Source organism: Myotis nattereri (assembly GCF_964212035.1).
Source record: "Myotis nattereri genome assembly, chromosome: 4".
Classification (NCBI taxonomy): domain Eukaryota; kingdom Metazoa; phylum Chordata; class Mammalia; order Chiroptera; family Vespertilionidae; genus Myotis; species Myotis nattereri.
This window is the reverse complement of record NC_138079.1, coordinates 45,307,641-45,328,407: the sequence shown is the minus strand read 5'-3', so window position 1 is coordinate 45,328,407 and position 20,767 is coordinate 45,307,641. Positions and strand designations below refer to the sequence as shown.

Here is a 20,767-nt window from a genome sequence, read left to right as displayed (position 1 = left end):
GCCCACCTTTTCCGCCCTGGGCCCGGAAGGGTGATGTGGCTGGGGCTTCGCCGGCCTCACTATGGTAAGAACTGGGGCTGTGGGGTCGTGGTTGAGCTCTCTGAAGGGGCTGTGGCCCCGAACCGGGGCTCGAGGGTTGGGAGGCGGCCCCGGGAGCGCGGGCCAGGGATCCTTGTCACTAACTTAATTCTCCCGGGTTTCGGGGGCTGCACAGGCCCGGGAGCCATGTGGCCCCTGCACGCCCAACCCGGGAGAACCGGGGCCGACCCCCCAAGTATGACCCCGGGGTCTGGAGCCCGCCCCGTTCTCAGAGGCCACTTTCTTGATCTCTTTCGGAGAAATGTGCTGGTTTGGCTCTTGGTGGTCCTTGACCCTTGGAGACATTATGGCTTCTGGAGTTTGATCTGTTACTTTGCTCTCCTCTCCCTATGCTCCTGTTCCAGATCTTTTATTTTTAATTGTTGTCCAACTTTACACCTGACTTTTTATCTGTAGAATTAATGGCCTTTAGGTCCCCCCCTACTTGATTGTCTAACCAGTGGTTCTCAACCTTCCTAATGCCGCAACCCTTTAATACAGTTCCTCATGTTGTGGGGACCCCCCCAACCATAAAATTATTTTCGTGGCTACTTCAGAACTGTAATTTTGCTACTGTTATGAGTCGTAATGTAAATATCTGATATGCAGGATGTATTTTCATTGTTCGCGACCCACAGATTGAGAACCGCTGCAAGGATGCTACTTTACACACTGTAGGTTTTCATGATTGGAGGTTTCTGCAAAGATGGGTTTTCTTCTGGTCTCAGGCCTTCCTCTCCTTCCATCACGTTATTACGGTTGTATGTGTTATTTTGTGTTACTGCAGATTCATCTGCTAGTGGGGGCCTCTTAGAAAAGTTTGAAATTAAGTCACAAAAGTTTGCAAAGGAAATGCTTACATCTTCAGCCTGAAAAAAGAGAGGTAAAGCCAGCGTGGACCGAGGACAGATGCAGTGTCAGTAGTAATAGATCAGGCACCCAAGCTCTGTCTGAGGCATTTTACCTGTGTTATGGTAAAATGCAAAAGCCTCTGCTTCATGCCCTCATGGTGACTTTATGAAGTCCATGTGCCAAATGTTGCAGTTATGAGCATATTTGGGGGGAAAGGATGCCTGCCTTCATAATAGAATCAAAAGCAACCACAATGCCCAAAGTGCTATTCTGCAATAGTTGCTAAGCTTGGATTCCCAGAAGTTCCCACAGCAGAAAACGTTTAGACATTTCATGGAAAACGTATTACTTGTTATAGCGTTATGCTAGCTACTTTAATTATAGCTAGGACATAAGTTGTAGTCTCTTCCCTGGAGAAATTTACCACTCACTTATAGAGGAGATAGCAGTTTGTCCCAAGTTATTCCTTCCTTGGACAAGGATACTGCCCAGCTTCTTTCTCCACCTACCAATGTAAGGTGGATACACTTCCTCTGAAAGAGTGTGATTAGTGAGCTGTCATTTACCTTAGATTTGGTTCCTTCAATTTAAAAAGAGTAGAGAGGCTGTTACTCTTAATTCTTGTATCTCTTCCAAGAAGTTTATAAGCATTGTCTTATTTCAAGCTTAAAAGCACTGTCTTTTTTCAAGCCCACAATGAATTCTGAGTAGATGAAGGAAGTCAGGGACAGGGAGATCGATGTGCTTGGGGTTGCACAACCTCGTAGAACTCAAATTTATTTTAATGTCCAGATGCCAGAAATCTTCATTTGTTAATAGAAACAACCTAATAGGGGATGAAATGTCTCAGTGATTTGTCACTCATATGTAATATTCCAATCAGACATGGGTGGATAATAGAAACAACTGCCGGGTGGTTAATTTTTCATTTCTGCTTTGTTCCTATGAGCTTCAGATGTCAGCACTGAGTTTGCACCTAAACTTGGTGTATTTATGAAGTTACCCAGTGATAATGACTTAAATCCGAGTTACCTTATTTTAATGAATTCTTTTTTAAATGCTTTTCAAGGCCATAAAATGTTTATCAACAGTAATAATTTACAACTATCAGAGCATAAACAGTATGATAAGTAGACCACTTAAGAATTAATATTTTTTAGAAATTTAGAATACTTTGTTCTCCCTAAATTTTTATATCTTTCAAGATTCACTTCAAGTTTCATCTGTTCCTAAAAAGCCTTCCCTGTCCTATTTTTGTCTGCTCCTTTTAGGTATCCATTTGGGCATCCAGAGTCCTCGTATATATTTCCAGTATCCCACTAGCATAGCAGTTATTGCAAGAAAAACAGCAAAAAAGGTGTTGCCTATATTTCTCCCCTCTTTTGGTAGAGTTCTCGAAGTGGAGACTAGATCTTTCAATCTTGACATCACAGTGTCAATTAAAGTTAGTACACCAAATGAATGAGAGTTTGGAATACAAAGTCATGTGAGGCATGCTCAGTGTATTCAAGGACTTCACAATCCAGTGGAAAAGTCTATTAAATAAGTAAATTCCATGTGGTATCTGCTAATATTTAGAAAGACAACCTGTATAGTGGAAAGACTGAGCCAGACGGTCAAAATCATTACCAATTCCCATCCTTTTCTTGGTTAAACTAAGGAAGTTGATCTTCATTTCATTTATTTGTTAATGTATTAGGTGACTTACAGATATTCTCATTTAATGCTCACAAACTGCAGAGTGGGAGCTTTTGCCCACATTTTATATTTAAACTGAGTATAAGAGAAGGGGTGCGAAATGTTCTCCCTCATCTTATAGCAGAGAGAATATAAGCACAAAAGTTCTAATGAAACACAAAAATGAGTAAGTAATTCTGGCTGGGAACTGCTGCAGAGAGATAATGCTCTGACCTGTATGTTCAAGAGTGATTAGAGATTACCTAAGGCAACGGTTCCTAACCTGTGGGTCAAGACCTCTTTGGGGGTTGAAGGACCCTTCACAGGGGTCGCCGAAGACCATCGGAAAACACATATATAATTACATTATTGTTTTTGTGATTAATCACTGATTTAATTATGTTCAATTTGTAACAATGAAATTGGGGGTCTCCACAACATGAGGAACTGTATTAAAGGGTCGCGGCATCAGGAAGGTTGAGAACCGCTGACTAAGGACTCATTAGCTGGAGCTGGACAGTGTTCTCTATCCTTTAGATAACAGATAAAGGAAGTGGCAGTTATGGAGCCAAAGGGCATCAAGTTGGATAGTTGCTTGGAAACTGGCAGCAATAGCAGTTTAGTACTGAAATGATGAAAAATGAGAATAGAAAGATTGGGGCCAGATCTTGAAGGGGTTTTTGCCATACTAAGGACTTTATATTTTGATGATGTTTAATTGTTTACCTGGTAAAAGACTTGGAGCAAGGAAGAGAATGGTGTGCATTTTAGAAAACCAACTGGTAATAATAGAGAGGGTAAATTAAAATAGAAGATTAAAATTTGGGAGACCAAGTTAGAAATAAAAGCAGTGATCCAGGTAGTATATGATTGAATGCCTCAACTCTTGACAATAGTAGTTAGGTTAAAGGAAAGGATAAAAAAGAAAATAATTTTGAAGGTGTTGCCAGTGAAGAACAGAGTTGGGGTGCTCCTAATCTGGACTGTAGTTTTATGCATAGCAATGAAAGTTATTAATTTAAATGGAAAGTGTAAGTAGAGAAAGTCTCTCCATACTTTTGAAACAGGTCCAGAGAGATCAAATGGCTATTTAGTCCAGCTTCCTCACTTTACAAAGGGAATTAAACTGATGCTTAGAGATGATGATTTACTCAAGGATAAATTTATACACTTGGATTATTTCATTAAATAATCCTAATGTTTACTAGCCACAGGTACTCAGAGAAGCTGGTGTGTTCTTAGCACTGAAGCATTAAGCAATCCTGGTTTCTGAGTTTCAAATTAAACTAAGATAGCTTGACCTTAACGTTCTAATAATGCTAAAAGAAAATGTTAAATATTTGTATTAGTGAAAATCTTTTCAGTCACCTGTAGTCAATTATTTGGGGTAAATGGAGTATTTGTGTATGTGTTTGCATATTCACATACAGGCTTACATTTTTACCTGTATTTTCATGTTTTCCATTTTCAGAAATAATGGTACATATGAATTTACAAGTACATACTAGTTGGAAAATGCTGACCTGACCTAGATTTGTAAATGATGAAGTGCTGACCCACTTTTCCAGTGCTGTTTAATTTTGTAACACAATTAGGTCAGGAATGTCATCTCTGGGTTTCTTTCGACCCCCAGAGAGGGATAAATGACTTTAGTTTTGTGTAAAAGCAGTAGTTATTAAAGTAAATAAAATTGCTACTATTTGGAGTTTTTAAAATTTAAATCTTTTGGTATTCAGTTCTTGATTAAAGTGAATTTTAGTTAAACTGGCAGAATTAAATATGTTAATAAAAATGTGTTTCCCACTTTGGGAACACATTTAAAGCTCCCAGACAGTGTTAAGCATAAAGAAGGCCCTTAATTAACAAACTGATCAAACAATTTATTTTAATAATCTTAAAAATAAAGATATAAGCTACTTGTAGCCTAAGTAATCCAGGACTAATGAAAATACTATAGGCTTAGTTAAAGTCTTATGGTTACAACCAGTCATTGAGCACTCTCTGGGCAAATCACCCTTTAGCATACTAGTATGCATATTTCTGCTGCTTTTTCTCATTGTTTCTTTATTTGAACCTTTAAACTGCTGGGATCTTTTCCTTTTTTTCCCTCTGTTCCTAATGTTTTGGATGGTTTCTTTTACTTAGAAGTATTTTTATTTATACATCTAAAAACAAAACTTTATATTGAATTCTTGTCCTTATATTCAAACTCAGTGACTAGTTTTAACATCTTGCTGATCTTTCAGTAGACAACTTGTGTGCAGACCCGCGTTGTCTCGTGACCAGTCAGCATTAACATTCAGGAATGATTCCAAAAATAAGAAATTATATCTGCATAGATAAAATGACAAAACCGGTATCTGAAATAGGTATTGCTAACTTTTCAAACACTTCAGTATAGCAAATTTTAAAAAGATGTATCAACATTGCAAATAATTTCGTGTTTGGACATTAAGCTTTGCATTGACCAATTTCTTTGTCTATTCATTGATAAATGATTTCATGCACTGTAGTGGTGGCCAAATGAAAATCTAAGTTATTTTCATTATTTCAAATGGACTGAGAAATCATGATTTACTTTAAAGAGATTATACAAAGTAAATGACTCATTAAGTTGATTTCCTTCTGGTTTAGATAAATTAATTCAGTGCAATAACACTAATTATGTGAAGTATTTTAGAAGCTCTGATTAGCTATGCATAGTGTGATAGGTCTGGAGTATGGAGGGATAATAAAAGGGGCCTTTGGAGGAAAATAGTTGGAGATTTCCCATTACCATTTTTTTAAGCACAACTGTGAGAGTAATGGTCAAAAGTCAAGGGTTACCATTTTGACTGTGTTCGAGGTTGTTTGTGCTCCAGGTGCCCAAGCAACCCTGAGTCTAGGAAATGTCATTGAGATACCTCATAAAAAGGAAGTGTTTGTAGGTGTGGTCAACAGAATAACACACACACACAAAAGAAAACCCTGCAAATATGTTCTTATTTGGCAAAAGGAACTTTGCATATTTGATTAAGAATTTTGGAATAGGATGAGTATCTTGAATTATGGGGAGAGGGAAGGGACGACTTAATCACAAGGATACTTGTAAGAGTGAGGCAGAAGGGACATAAGTCACACTAAAAGTGACTGCAGAAGTCAGGGGGTCACTAGCCAAGGAATACATGCAGCCTCTAGAAGCTAAAAAATGGCGAGAAAATAGATTTTTCCCTAGAGCCTCCAGAAGGAATAGTTTATAACTCCTTAGTTCCCATGTGCATTATTTAGTGTTAATTCATGTAGCTAGTATTTATTAAGCTGGAAAGCTTGCATTGTATAACCCCCTGCCATTGTCACAGGGTGTCCTCATGAAAAACTAGGTAAACCTGAGATTGGAGAATTCTTTGAGGTTCTAGAATTTTCTGCCAGCTAGCTTGCCCACTTAGTCATCGAGACCTCTTAGGTGAATCAGAAGAATACACATTGTCCCATATGCAATCACCGACTGCCCAATAGAACTTTCTCTGAATTCCAGTTTGTGATACAAAAAGATTTAAATATTGAAAGGAAATTACCTAAGGCCTTTATTTTACTCTACAGTCTGTGCCCTTTACATAAACATGATCTTTGCTTCTTCCTTCTGGATTTTCCAAGTATTAATGACAAGTAAATATAAATGCAAAGGAGTATGTGGAGGTTTCTCTTAAGTAAACAATATGCAGCAGTCTGATCTACACTTTTTTGTAATAACGTGCAATGTTAATTTGGAATCTAAGTATGCTCTTGCATTTGTTAAAATGATATTATTTGTGATTGTTTACAAGTTCTTGTTCATTCAGCATTTTTCAGTGACTACTGTGCCCCCTTTTTTTTAATAGTCACCGGGGTTAATAAGAACCCCAATAAAATAAAGGATACAGTTACAGTACAGTTTGATAGGTACTGTCATAGGCATCTATGTGTGTAACACATGTCAAAGATCCTGACTGCTTGTTGTGGAGAGTGGGGACGGGAAAGATTTCACAGAGGAGGTACCTCTTGAGTTGAGACCAGTTTCAGTCAGTTCCCCAGGCAGGCAAAACTAGATGGAAATGTGTGAAAATACAGAATACCTTGAAAAAGATTTCATGATTTAAAAAATCTGAAAAAAATTAAACACGGTAAATGAATTTTACTTCCTTTACCACCTTATCATCTTTCCCTCTATTTTGTGGTCAGATATGCTTTATTTTTTCTTGGCTTCTTCCCTTTTTTTTTAATAACACTTCCCTTTTTAAAATCCCAATTAATTTTCTACAGAGCAGGAACATCTGTTTCCTTTAACCCTGAGACTAAAATTTTATATCAGTGGCCAACAGATGCTAAGCATTAAGAGGAATGCTTAGGCAGGCTAAGCCATGGTACACTAATGTCTAGAAGTTGAAACACTTTAAACCAGTCTGAGTACATCTCAAAGACTTTACCACCTAAGATTATTTGTTTAAATTTTAGGGTTTATAAACTCCAGGAACAAAGTTGTATGTATTATATATTTCATACTTGTAAATGATTTTCATTTTTTAAATGGTTTAACATACAAATGTATATGACACACCCCACTTCTTTAATAATAGCCATGTTTCTAAGTGCCTCAAAATCTTTTATTATGAAAAATTCAAACATACAAAGGTAGAAAGAAGAGCACAATGAAGCCTCATATACTCAGCATTTCATCAACCCTACTCCTTCCACCACACACACGCTGGATTACTTAGAAACCAATCCCAGACAGCATATCATTTAAGCATGTTTCTTTAACAAGACATTCAGGGAAGGAAAAAATATACATTGCAAAATCATGAATTTAGGTACTCCATTAAGGAAGATGATAAAGCTCCTTTGCAAATTTATTTTCCAGCCACTTTACTACATAAATCTATTGCTTAATACAATAAATCTGCACATTATTCCCCAAACATGCAAATGTTTGATTCTGTGGAATGCTTTCCATGCTCTGGTCTCCTCTGGAGCCTGTTCTCTGTTCTTTGCCCATCTGATTATGCTCTTTCAGGGCTTGATTCAGTTCCTGCTTTCTCCTTGAGGCTTTTCCTGACTTTCCTTTATGAAAACAGCACTTTTTTGTCAGCATGGCTCAGTAGTCACATATGCTACAGCGAATTGCTATTTAGTTTTGAAAATACATGTCCTATTAAAAAATCTGCTGTATACCTCAGTTAAGATGTATAAAATAAGAGTATTCATAACATATATATGAGGATAAATAAGATAATCTAAAATAAGCACTCAGTGAATATCAATTGTTGTAAAGTCCTGGAGGAAAGGAATCATGCTATGTACTTTTTAAATCCCATATCTAGCCTTATACCCCAGAGTAGATATTAAATATATGTTTAGTTATGTTGGCTGGAAGGAAATATATTTCATGAGGTTATTATAAAATACTGTATTTATCAACATGCTGATATGTATGTTTAATATACATGTTCAAAATATGACCTTTGGAAGGTAAGCGTTGTGAGATATTTATTATTTTCTATCTAGAATTGATCCTGAGTTCATCCATTAACTCTGTTTAAGTTATAAAATGTGTATCACTTGTCTTCACCGATGCAAAATTAAAATCCAATTTAATTAAAACAAAGGCATATTTAAATTTACTCTTTATCTATGAAAAAAATGATTTCCATAGAAAAATAAAATAACACAAAAGTTTTTTATCTTTTTCAGACCGTAATACTTAGAAAGTTTGAGAAATCCAAAAAAGTTGAGAAGTAGGTTAAAAACCTTACAGAGATGATCACTGCATTATACTTTTGAATAAAGCTTTACATAGCTAAAGATATGATTGTGAAATTGTGCATGCTGCTTTTCCTACCACTTAGCATTGTATGTAATCATTTTTGTCCTTAAGGATATTGGTAAATAACATGTATCTTTTTTTTAAATGTTTTGAATAGTTTATAAATATTCTAAAAATGTATAAAAGGTTAAAAGTATTATGACAGTTTTTGACAGGGCTAGTTTCTTTTTTTAGAATTCTGGCCTTTTTTTTTCCATGTGAACTTCAAAATCAATTATCTCTATTTCAAAAGTAACTTGTTGATATTAAGTTCACTTTAAATTTACAGATTAATTTAACGATATTGCCTTCTAATATAAGAATCAGGTATAGCACTTCATTCTACTTCTATGTTCTTCGTTATGTCTTAAGGTTTTGTCAGTTTTGTTCTTTGATGCCAATCTTTAGCATTTCATATTAAGCTTATTCTAGATATTTTGCTATTGTACATGAAATCTTTTTTTCTTATTATGTCTTTTAACTGGTTGATGATATAATCATGAAGGCTATTGATTTAAATATTTTAATTATGTACTCAGCCACCTTGATTATTTTATGGTCTTGTAATTGTTTTTCACTAGATTCTTTTGTGCTTATTATATATACAGTAGCATTTGTGCAGTTTTTATTTATTCAGCCATCCCTTATTTGGTTCCTAATGTGTGTTAAATGCTAGAAATTGAGTCTGATAAGACAATGTCCACTCTTCAGGGACCATTCAGTATCATAATAAATGTATATCAGTTTGCTATGGGAACAGAAAGGAGAATTCTATATGAAATAGGAGAGGGGAAGCAGATGAGTTCAAGATTTCCTGGAAAGATAATGCTTGAGCTGAATGTTGAATAGAGTAAGTCTACCTTTCTTTTGCTATGACTGGAAACTTACGATTTCCTGTGTTATTTTTATTGAATAACTTTTAAACATTCAGCAGTAAATGATCAAGTGCTTTTCTTCCACCAAAAGCAAATAATATAGTATTGCTTAAATTTAAAGCATCCTTATCCTAAAAGGATTTCAGAATTGAAAGAAACTTTAGCCAACATTTAGTCCATCTCCCTACTCTCCACTCAGTTTTACAGATGTGAAACAGAGACTTAGAGGCTAGTGATTCCATTGAGATCATGCAGCCAGCTACTGGTAGAGCTTGGAGACTCTTTGTCCTACATGTTTTCTGGGCCTCCAGAACATCTGTATTAATTACGTATTGATTCAGCTTTGATGAGCTATTTTGGATTTGGACATTTTTTTGTAGTAGTGTTTTTAAAGTTGTTGAATTTAGAATTTTTGTTACATCTTCTCCATTCCTTAGCCCAAAGACTAAAGAAGAACGTACACTCTCAGAATACCTTATTATTTTGGTTTTAAGTGTTCTCAGACATGTTTTTCTGTTTGGCTTTTTGAAGGAAAAAATACGATTCTTTATATGGACTTGTCAGGCATATTTTGCCTATGCAGGTTTTCTTTTGATATTAATTTTCCTTTTTCTCTTTTTAGTCTGCCATTTTCAATTTTCAGAGTCTGTTGACTGTAATCTTGCTGCTTATATGTACCTGTGCTTATATCCGATCCATGGCACCCAGCCTCCTGGACAGAAATAAAACTGGGTATGTTACTAATGATGTCTAATCACCCAAATTAATTCTTATAGATATTGAATGTAAATTACTCTAAACGTCATTAAACAATTTAATTTCTATATGTAGCTTAGTTTTGTAATAACTGTTTACATTGTTTTCTTCCTCTGTTTTAAAAATCAAACTATATTCACAGAATCTTATTAAATAAAAAGATAAATATCAGAAGTGACCTGAAATTTGTTAGATTGAAAAATATGTATATTTAAAAGATGCAACATATTTTTTTGCTGGGATTAAGAATATAGAATAATTAGTAAAATCGGTTATCACATTTTGAAAATATTAAAGTTTGTAAGCATACTTTCTATAAAAATAATAATATAGATATTCTCCGGTCTAAGACTGCTCTAATCATATGAACCCCCAGTCTATATCATAAAGTAAACATCTTTGAAGAAATTTATTTACTTAAACATTCTTGGGCATGTCACATACCTGTTAATTATTAGATTCATTATCCCTCCCCCCCAAAAAATTTGAGCTTAATATCATAACACACAGAATTAAATGTTAAAGTGTAATGTTCATAATACAGAAATACATGTTGAATTTAACCAAAAGGAGAGTATATTAAAAAAAGAGAACATGTGGTAAAAACTGTTTTCTTTGCCTTATGTATTTGTTAATTTTCTATGAATAATTGTCTTAATCCTTTCATGATAAGAACCTGTACCTCACTTAATGATTTTAAGAAATAAAAGGATGAAATAATAGAATATTTCACATAAGAATAATTATCTCCAGCACCTTTTTTTGTTTTTAACAGGAAGATAAGATAAAGGCCAAATTAGGATCCCAAATTAAGTCAAACACTTCTCTTCCGCTAATAAAAACTTCTACAAAAGGCCAAGTGGTAGATATTCAACCATAAGAGTAATAATTTCTGCTCTCTTTCTTTCAATCCTATTCTATCTTTGGAGTCCTAATTAACATCAATCCAAACATCCCATTCTCTAAATTATTTGTGTGTTTTTTTTAACCCTTTTTATTTACTAGGGTTGTTTAAACATTTGTAAAGAAATAAATAGAGCGCTAACCAGTTTTGAATATTGAAAATCGTTAGTCCTGTTCTAATAAACTGATAATCTGTCTTTGTTTGCCTGAGGGATTTTATTTAATTTACTAAAGTTGAAAACAGATGCTATTTGTCCATCAGTTTTTATGACAATGCCCCACTTCCTTTGTAGACATTGTCTTTTTGTCATTCCTTTTTTTCTAGACTATTGCACTTCGTCTTCAGTACTCAATTTAATACTTTGTCCATTTGTTGAAATTGCTTAATTGTATTTGTTTCTTACTTGCGTGTGAAGTCTTTTTACCCAGCCAGTTTTATTTCCTCCTTTCCTTTCTCTGTAACCCCAACTATTACTTATAGTTAAAGCATATGGTAGAAAACAGTAAACATTCTCATTGATCCATTGTTTGGATTTCTAATATAACACTAACTTCTATCTGTTATACTTTTAAGTGTTTGTTTCATTAAAGAATAATCACATAATAGTAGAATAGAATATGTTGATGCTATTATGAAGAAAGTAGATTGCATGTGGAAATATGTCTGTTCCTCATTCCTTTGGGAGCAGGAATACCTCCATAACATGCTACATAAAAGGAGTTCTCAGGGCTGCCAACCTTACAGTAGAGGTTGAGTAGTAGTATATTTCTCCTACATAGAAGACCTAAGAAATAACATGTGTATTTTTACACTTTAAAGTATATGTTGATAGTCAACTCTTTGGAAGCTTTTTTTAAAAAACTTTTCTATTTATATAAGTATCAAGCCCCATTTTATTTTGATTTGTTTATAAAATATTTTCTGTAGAAAAATTTATACACCATTGTCTTTTTTTGTTAAATACATATCTTTACAGTGAGTATTCCATGCTTAAGTTGAGAGTCTAGGTCGATTGCATAAAGCTAGTTCTTGATGACTTCACTGTTGGAAATAACAACTTAATTTTTTTGCTGCTTCAGATAACAGAAATAAAAAACAGCAGAAAAAGCTTGCTATTTTGTCTTGTTTCCTATTTTTGTAGACCTGATAGCTTTATCAGAAGGTATACTTATGGGCTCATAGCCATAGAAAGTAAGCAGCATAATTGTATGGGTTTTTACCATCTATTAAAATTCCTGTGTTTTAATGAATAGCATTTGGAATAATACAGAAATATGTCTAAGAAGAAAATATGTCTAATAAAGGCCAAAGTGGCAGTGGTACATCTCTCAGTGGCCAAGTTGGGAATTTTTATTTTATTTGAATAGCTTTAATATGTCAGCTGTGCTGTACACATTTGATAATACTTAATAGAATATTATATCTGAAAAGACCTTGACTGTGATCATGTGGTTTCAGACTATGTTCTGTGGGACTTTTAGCTTCCCATGGAGGAGCTCCAAGTATCCTGCCTGAGTCCCACAAGCAGAGTAGCTTTAAATCAATAGTGTATATTATAATCAATAGGTTTTTAGGATCAAGGAACCATGGCATTACAGATCACTAACCTATTGTCTTCCATTTTTTTATGAAATATAATCTGATTTTAAGTGATATCTGAAGTTATTATCACATGTGCCTTTAGCAGCCTCTGTATTACTGAACATAGCACATGGTCACTGTTCTAAAGACTCGCTGAGTAAAAACTTATTTAATCCTTTTAACAACCCTATTGAGTGCTAAATGCTATTAAAGAGATAAATGGCTCAAGTTAATCACAGTTAAGCAACCAGTTAAGTAAGATTAATTTTAGGCACAATGTGGCCCTTTTATTAGCCTTCAATACTTTCATTCTAGAGTATATATAGTTTTTGTCCTTTTATTCTGATAGTAAAATTGTTTCACCTGTCAGAATGTCCATCCTTCAAAATAACTTCTATTTTTACCCATTTCATTTAATCTGAAGTAAGAGACTTTGCTTTGAGGTCAGGAAGCTATTATACTTCAGAGGAGGAAGAACCTATTTAGAACTTAATTGAACCAGTATTTTCTTTCAGTCTTAATCATTCGAATATAATGAATGATTCATTAACCAGACATCTCTTTGGGCAAAAAGAGGGTAATATAAATTTCCCTGGAATTTAAGTATCATGATTTTGTTACACTGATCCTAACTTACTACAATAAGTAATTTTAATTTATCTTAACTTGTAACCATGCACAACACCATTAATTATTCTGTCAGACCAACAAAATAGTTATCTACAGTGTTTTTATTTTTTCTGATATCTCTATTCATTGAATGTCTTTGATTGCTTTTTTTTTTTACATTGGTACTTTTTGTATGTCAAATAAGTGATATATACATATAATATGTATTTAATCATAATATATTCATTTGTAGAATTGAAATGGACATCTTCATTTGCATTTTCCTTTATTTCCAGAAAGTGTTTTTATATTCCCATATTTAATTACCTCATATACATTGTCCCTAAACTGGGATTTTCTACTTATATTGAAAAAATAGGCACATATTTTTGTATTCTTCTTTGTTGAATGTTATAGTTTTATAGATGCTTTTTCTGGAGTTCATGGTTGTAAATTATTTAAATATAGAGCTGCGTTTTAAAAGACAAAATAGTAAGCCCTTATGCAAATTTTTGACACTTTTGCATTAATCTACAGTAGGTTTAACCTAGTACACCACATGCATTCCAGTTAGTAAGTTTATATACATTAATAGTGGTTAAGTTATTGTATTCTACTTTTCTACATAAGTAACTTAATATCAAACTAATTTCAGTTTGGAAGCAAAGCATCAGAAGTTAAAATACTAGTATAATGAATTCTCTCTATAATACTGAGAGAATGATTTATCTTTCCCAGTAATCAGTAGCTACTTTTTTCTCTTCTATGCAGATTGTTGGGTATATTTTGGAAGTGCGCCAGAATTGGTAAGTGTCTGTATAATCTTCCTTTCTTCAGCAGTAAATTGTTGGCCAGTTTACTTATGTCCTAATCACACAAATATAATGTCAGTTTTTAAAGTATAGGCTTCCTAATTTTCTGCAATTTTGTAAAAGTTTGTAGAGTTCTCTGAATTCTTTTTCTGTCCCCCCTCCCCCCCTATGTTTTTTAAAGCCAGACTTGGTAGATACCCGTCTCTCTTAAAATTCAGGTATAAATACTGCGCATTCCTGGTTTTGAGATTTTAGACAGATATGTATAGTTTTATGCACATATGCCTATAGTAGAGAGCATTTTGTTCTGTATAATGTGTACCATTTGGATGACTGAGGATGACTTTCCTAGCAATAAAAGGCTTGCTGAGCAACTACCTAAACATAATCATTTTATTGCCCTATGCTAAGTCATAGAGTATTATTTGTTGCTTTTAGAAAACATTAACTTTTGTCTGTTAAACCCACATGGACATAGCTGAGCTTTATTATGATTGACTAAGTTAACATAAAGGTAGTTATCTTTTAACTTTTCATAAGATTAGTAGCATCTTAAGTGTATTTATATTTAGATGATAATATACTCTTGTCTTATTCAGCTATCTATGTGATATTTAGCACAGTGTCCAGCAGCACATAGTAGACTCTCAAATGATTGGTAGTGAATGAATTAAAATGTATTGCATTGCTGTAATTCACCAGTACTCTTGAATAATAGATTATACCTGTTTTAACATGGCTTGTTCAAAAACAACTACTTCGGGACATTGGTACTTATACCACCTCAACTGAAAAAATGACGATTTCTTGTCCTCTTTAAAATTATTTATATGACTCCCTCAACAAAATGATTTTTATACTCTCTTCTAACATTGAATTTATACAATACTACTTTTTTCATAAGACTGTCAGGCTTTAATAATGAAGAAAATAGCCAATCTGACAACTGCCTGAATTCCCTAAACTAATTCCTTTAGATAGGATGGAAAATTTAAGAATCATCTCCTTTATATAAGCTGCGCTCCCTTTCAAGTATTATGTTTTATTTTGATTGTCACTTTGCAGAGATGTGAAAGTTCTAGAAGGTGGCCCATAACAGGAAACAAATTTTATTAAAGATTGAAAAATATAAACTGAATTCTTACAATAGTTAGAATTTTTTTAAAGAAGATCTGAAAATTGATGTAATGTATCTAAAGATAATTATAGACATAACCTATTCTCAGTAAGGACTAAAAATTAATTGTAGGAGTTTTGAAAATTTTTAAAGCATCTTCCAAGATCCATATGGTGTTAACATTGAAATCCTTATATTTTTTAAAACAAAAAATCTGTTATGATGAGATTATACATTTCCTTGGCCTTTTAGGTTTCTTCCTATAGAAAACAATAGTAAAAGCACAAAGAGCTTCACGGAAAAGTACCTCTTTCAAAGCCCTCATTCTAATATGTTGACTATTGACACATACATTTTAAATTCTCTGAACTTAAAATTCAGAGAATTCATTGTGCTTTTAACATGTTACACTGTTCTTCGTCAGTATTCTTTGTTGGGCTTTATTCTCTCTTAAACATTGATAGACATGAGAATCTTGTTTTGGTAAGAAATATTGACCTCAGATTGGTAAAGCACAGACATAGCCTAGATAAGTGGTTGTCAATCAGGGGACATTTGGCAATGTCTGGAGATATTTTGGATTGTCACAACTAGAGTGGGGGTGCATACACTGGGTATGGGTCAGGGATTTGCTAACCATCCTGTGATGCATAAGACAGCCCCTTACAGCAGAATTAGCCCAGACTGTCAGTAGTGCTGAAGTAGAGAATACCTCGCCTAGATTGGCAGAGCTTTGTGGTACAGACTTATCTGGCATTCAGTCATGCTCACCAGCTAGCTGCAAGCCCTGAAATAGTAGAAATAGTAAGCACTTCAAAAATAACCAAAAGCCCTAACCGGTTTGGCTCAATGGATAGAGCGTCGGCCTGCGACTGAAGGGTCCCAGGTTCGATTCTGGTCAAGGGCATGTACCTTGGTTGTAGACACATCCCCAGTGGGGAGTGTGCAGGAGGCAGCTGAATCGATGTTTCTCTCTCATCAATGTTTCTAACTCTCTATCCCTCTCCCTTCCTCTCTGTAAAAAATCAATAAAATATATTTAAAAAAGAGAGATAAAGAGACACAATAGCACCATCGATGGCTAATGCTGATAGCGAATGGTAAATGTAATTATATATAAACCAGGCTGTGTGCTGCAGAGCCAAGTCACCCGGAAGAAGAAATAATATTGTCGAGGAGTAGAGTGGTCAGAGTATTTCAAGTAAACTTCAAAGAGAGACATAATGGAGGAGCAAGACAGTTTGAGAAAACAGAATATCACTGCATTAAAGTAATTAATTCTAAATGTTCATTGGTAAAAGTAAATACAGTATGGAGTTAGGAGGCTGAGCTTTCATCTCAGTATTATCACTAAGTTTCTAGTTCAGAAATAAAATATTAAGGTATTAGAAATTCATTTTATGTAATAAATTAGAGAAGTTCAGCTTCATTCATTAGTCAACCCAGGTAACTCCATTACTCATAATTATGCCTTGAAAATATAGCTAGAAATTTAGGACATTCAGTTTGTAGCTTAATGCTTTACTGTAGTCTCATCTGTTTTTATATCTAATTATAAACTGCCTTTCCTTTTTTTGCTTGCTCATTTATTATTTTTATTTTCCTCTCGATTACATGACTCTCATAGGTTAAAGAGTTCAGTTAACGTATTACTTCTTGCCAATTCTATAAATGCATTAGCTTTTCATTTTGGCAAAGGGACTTAAAAAATGTTGATGCTGATATGCTGCTTTCTCAAACACATGCTCCTCTTATCTTGACACAGAATATATCCACAAGTAAAGGATGCAATTTTAATGGGAAAAGACCCAGCCAAATCATCTTATGTTACACATCACATTACAGCAACTGTTTCACATTCACGTATACAGAACCAAGACCAGACAAGATCTTACCCAAGTTCAACCAAAGATGTTTAATTCTACCACATGGCAATCTCTTTTAAGAAAATTAAAAACAGGAAAATGAAATCCATATGTAAGTTATAGCATTCTAAGTTAGAGAATGAGGAGGAGAACGTCCTCAAAAATTAATTTCCAGCAGATGGAAAATTTAGGACAATATTAATTTCTCTTTTGGGTGTTTAATAAGACTATTGGACAATGAGAGTTTCTAGCCCCAAGAAGGGTAACAGGCTTACTTATGGAATCTACCTGAAATTTATGTTGGAATGAGTTTGTGTGTCTTTTAGTTTTGTTTAATAACGAGGTTTTTTTACCATAAAAAAAAATCAGTATTGCTTAAAATGATAACCCAAGGAGATTTTTAGTTTTAAAAGATTTTTTTTCTAGTTGAGGTAGTGGTACTGTGAAAATACTATTCTCTCTAGATTTTCCTTTAGCTGGAAGCAGTCCATTAAATGTCCATGGATAGAAAAACACTTTCAGAAAAACACCAAATGTTTATTTTATTTATGTGTGTATGTAATTTCTTTTATGACTATTCTCATTGAACAGACACAAAGATGTATACTCACTAACAATAAGACTGTGAGCTCAATTGAGGATTTTAGTTAGATAAGTGTGGTCAAATTTGATGTTTTTCTGAGGTAGTTAACTGACCTTGCTAAATGAAATAAGGAACCTAGTTACTATCAAAGTGCTGGTTTTAAACATCACACAAGTGAGTGATGTATAAACCATAGAGGGTCCCGGTACAAACCCAGGATCATTTCCAGAAGTAGCACATCACTCTTTCTTCATCCTTTCTTATCCTCAAGGCAGCACATAAATACCTGGTGCTTTGTGGAATTGTACATCCTTGCAGTTGCTAAAGAAACAAGAAAGAATAAGATGAATTTGAGTTAACTCACAATCACAAATCTCTTTTTGCAACACCATTTCACAAGCCAACTCTAGGTCTATTTCATGCAAAGGAAAGTCACCCCAGTATAAACAGTCCTTAAACATATATAAAAATCAACTCATACTGAAGTGATTGTTTTAAGTTCTATTTTTGACCCAGAGTAATCATAACTATAAAAAACATATAAAAGGTTTGATATGAAATTCATCTCAGAAACTGTTATATTTCGAATAGGTTTTTTATTAAGCATCTTATTTTATGCCCATTCTTTAAACGCATTTTTATTGATCACCCTCTGCTCATTTTCCTCCACAAATGCTTCTTTTTCCCTTTTAAAAGTGTCACAAATTGCTACCAATGAGGAAAAAAATGGCTAAAATTAGTATGTTGAATTTTTTTTTTTATGGAAGTTTCCCTTTCTGCAGAAAAAATTAAGCAATATTTGTTTGGCCTTAATTGAGGATAAATCATTTCTCTTGGCTCTCTGTCCTACATTCTGTGTTGTATTTTTTTAATATCTGGGTTTACTCTGGCACAGGAATGGTGCATTGAAGATTTTCTAAACAAGTGAAAAGGAGGTGCTCTTAGAAATAAATTGATATAGTTTGTGCATTCTGTATTGTACTTTTTAAAATGTTTTTATTTTTTTATTGATTTTTAAAGAGAGGGGAAGAGAGAGCGAGAGAGAGAAACATCAATTTACTGCCTCCTGCATGGCCCCCACCAGGGATCAAGCTGCAACCTCAAGCGTGTGCCTTGACTGGGAATTGAACTGGTGACCTCCTGGTTCATGGGTTGATGCTCAACCACTGAGTCACACCAGCTGGGCTATACTTGCTTTTATATTGCATCTAGTTCTTGTTTTCCCCACCCACCCTCAAAATATATGGACTTCATAACAATAACTTTATCTTGATTCTTATGTACTCTTCTCCAATAGTAAATAACGGAATCATATCTGTTAGCTACTCAGTTAATCAACTTGAATATTTCCCTTGTTTCCAACAGGTGAACGGAAGAGTCCTTATGTTGCAGTATGCTGTATAGTGATGGCCTTCAGCATCCTATTCATGCAGTAGCTTGGAAAAATACCTGAATTTAATTGCCATCAGATTTCAATATAAAAAGGGGACTTATCTGCAGAAAATAATGCAAAGAATGGATAACTTTGTTTCAACATTGAATGAGATAAATTCCCAGCTGCTGTTCTCTATTTTGTTATTGGACCAATGTTCTATATAATTAGGATGTAACTATTTAATACTTAAAGAGTTTGTAGCAATCAATCTCAGTACTGTCACTACCATATTACATTCTGCATATGTCATTTCGTTGTGTCCAATACCAGTTTTTAGTGAGGTATCTCTAAGGCACATAGTAGAAAAATTTGGTAAATTATTCAAGTTCCTTTCACTGTGACTTGGAAGTGATATATCTTTATGGAATGAGACCGTATATTGAACTAGCTTTTTTATTGGGGAAAAAAGGGTTCAATTTGTGTTGCTAAGGGTTGCATTCATATTTAATAATACTTGCTTTACCTCTGGCCACACCATTTTGAGCATTAACCAGAGTACCTCTACTCTTAACGAACTCTGTAGTTTATAGCAGGTTTTCAAACTATTTAAAATAAGCCTGTGCCGTTCTAAGGAGAAAGATAAATGAGATGTGACTTGAGTAGTATTGAGAAAGTGTTCATATTTAACGTGAAAGGATTTAGAATAGCTGATTGGTGTAGTCGCTTCTGCAGCCTCTCTGGTTAAGTATGGATAAATGTCTTAAGCGTAAATTTGACCAGCTGTCATTTTCTAAGTAAAACTATATTCTTAGAATAAAAAGAACAAAACAGAACAATTACAAAATGATAATCCTGTATTGTGTAGAGTCAGGTCTCCACTTATTTTAATTACCCTAAAATGCAAACTGTATTTTTTTTGTTTTTTAATACAGCACTTTGAATCTGGTTTATGTTTGTCTGTCAACTTGAACTGGAATCTCTTATGTAACTTAATAGGTGATGATTAATTGTTTTCAAGTCTACTGATCCATGGACCATCTTAGCCAGAAATTGCCCATTATATATAGTATTAATTAGTTATTTTTCTCAGCTAATTGTTCTCCCTATAAAGGTAAAAAGAAAACGAATTTTTTAAAGAAAATAGAATTATTTTAAAATGAGTCTGCTAGTAACGCTTTCTGCAGAAACAAGACATAGATCTGAAAGCCACCTCTTTTTAAAAATTAAACTACTTAGAAAGAATTCTAGGAAACATCTAAGAAAAGCTGGGTATGTGTTGCCAGCTTTTTCTTTTTCTTCTTTTTTCAAAAGATAAAAGCTGCTTGTAAGCTGACAATGTATTTTATTTTACATTTTTGGCCTATCTAAAGCTGGTTTAAAGTGTTATATTTTGCTTTAGATAGAGAATCAGGTTATGGTAATTGTTCCTATTCTAAACTTTCTGTTGGGCTTTGCATTAGGTCAAGGATTTTCAGGGTATCCCCAAAATAGTACTCTCTTGTCAGCATATATACATGCAGAGTAAGTCACCTTTCTGGGTCTGGTTTCTTATCCATCTGTTGTCCAACTCTGCTGCCAAATAGTCTTTCCAAAAGCTATGTCAACTAACTTTTCACATGTTAGATGAGTCTAATACAAAAAAAAATAGATGAAAATTCTAGATAATCAATTCTAAGACATTCCTTTAATTTGGCATTTTGGAGGATATAGGTGGAAGATAGAGGAAGCAATAATTTCTTTGGAAAATCTGTGGTAATATATAAAAATTTGAACTCTGTAGATTCTGAACAGAGTGGGAGGCAACTTATTTCTGACCCCAGCCATTCTGACCTTTTGAGACATAAGCTGTTTTGGAGGTAGGAGAA

At 34.0% G+C, this 20,767-nt stretch overlaps 1 protein-coding gene across 1 annotated transcript; it reads left to right on the top strand.

The window, feature by feature from the left end:
* The first annotated feature begins 27 nt into the window (after window positions 1-27).
* On the top strand, window positions 28-19,847 carry TMEM167A (transmembrane protein 167A). Its single transcript, XM_081088807.1, has 4 exons — window positions 28-64; window positions 9,923-10,032; window positions 13,922-13,956; window positions 18,893-19,847. The coding sequence occupies exons 1-4, from the start codon at window positions 62-64 to the stop codon at window positions 18,961-18,963; spliced, it is 219 nt and encodes a 72-aa protein (XP_080944933.1). The 5' UTR covers window positions 28-61; the 3' UTR covers window positions 18,964-19,847.
* Window positions 19,848-20,767: the final 920 nt, after the last annotated feature.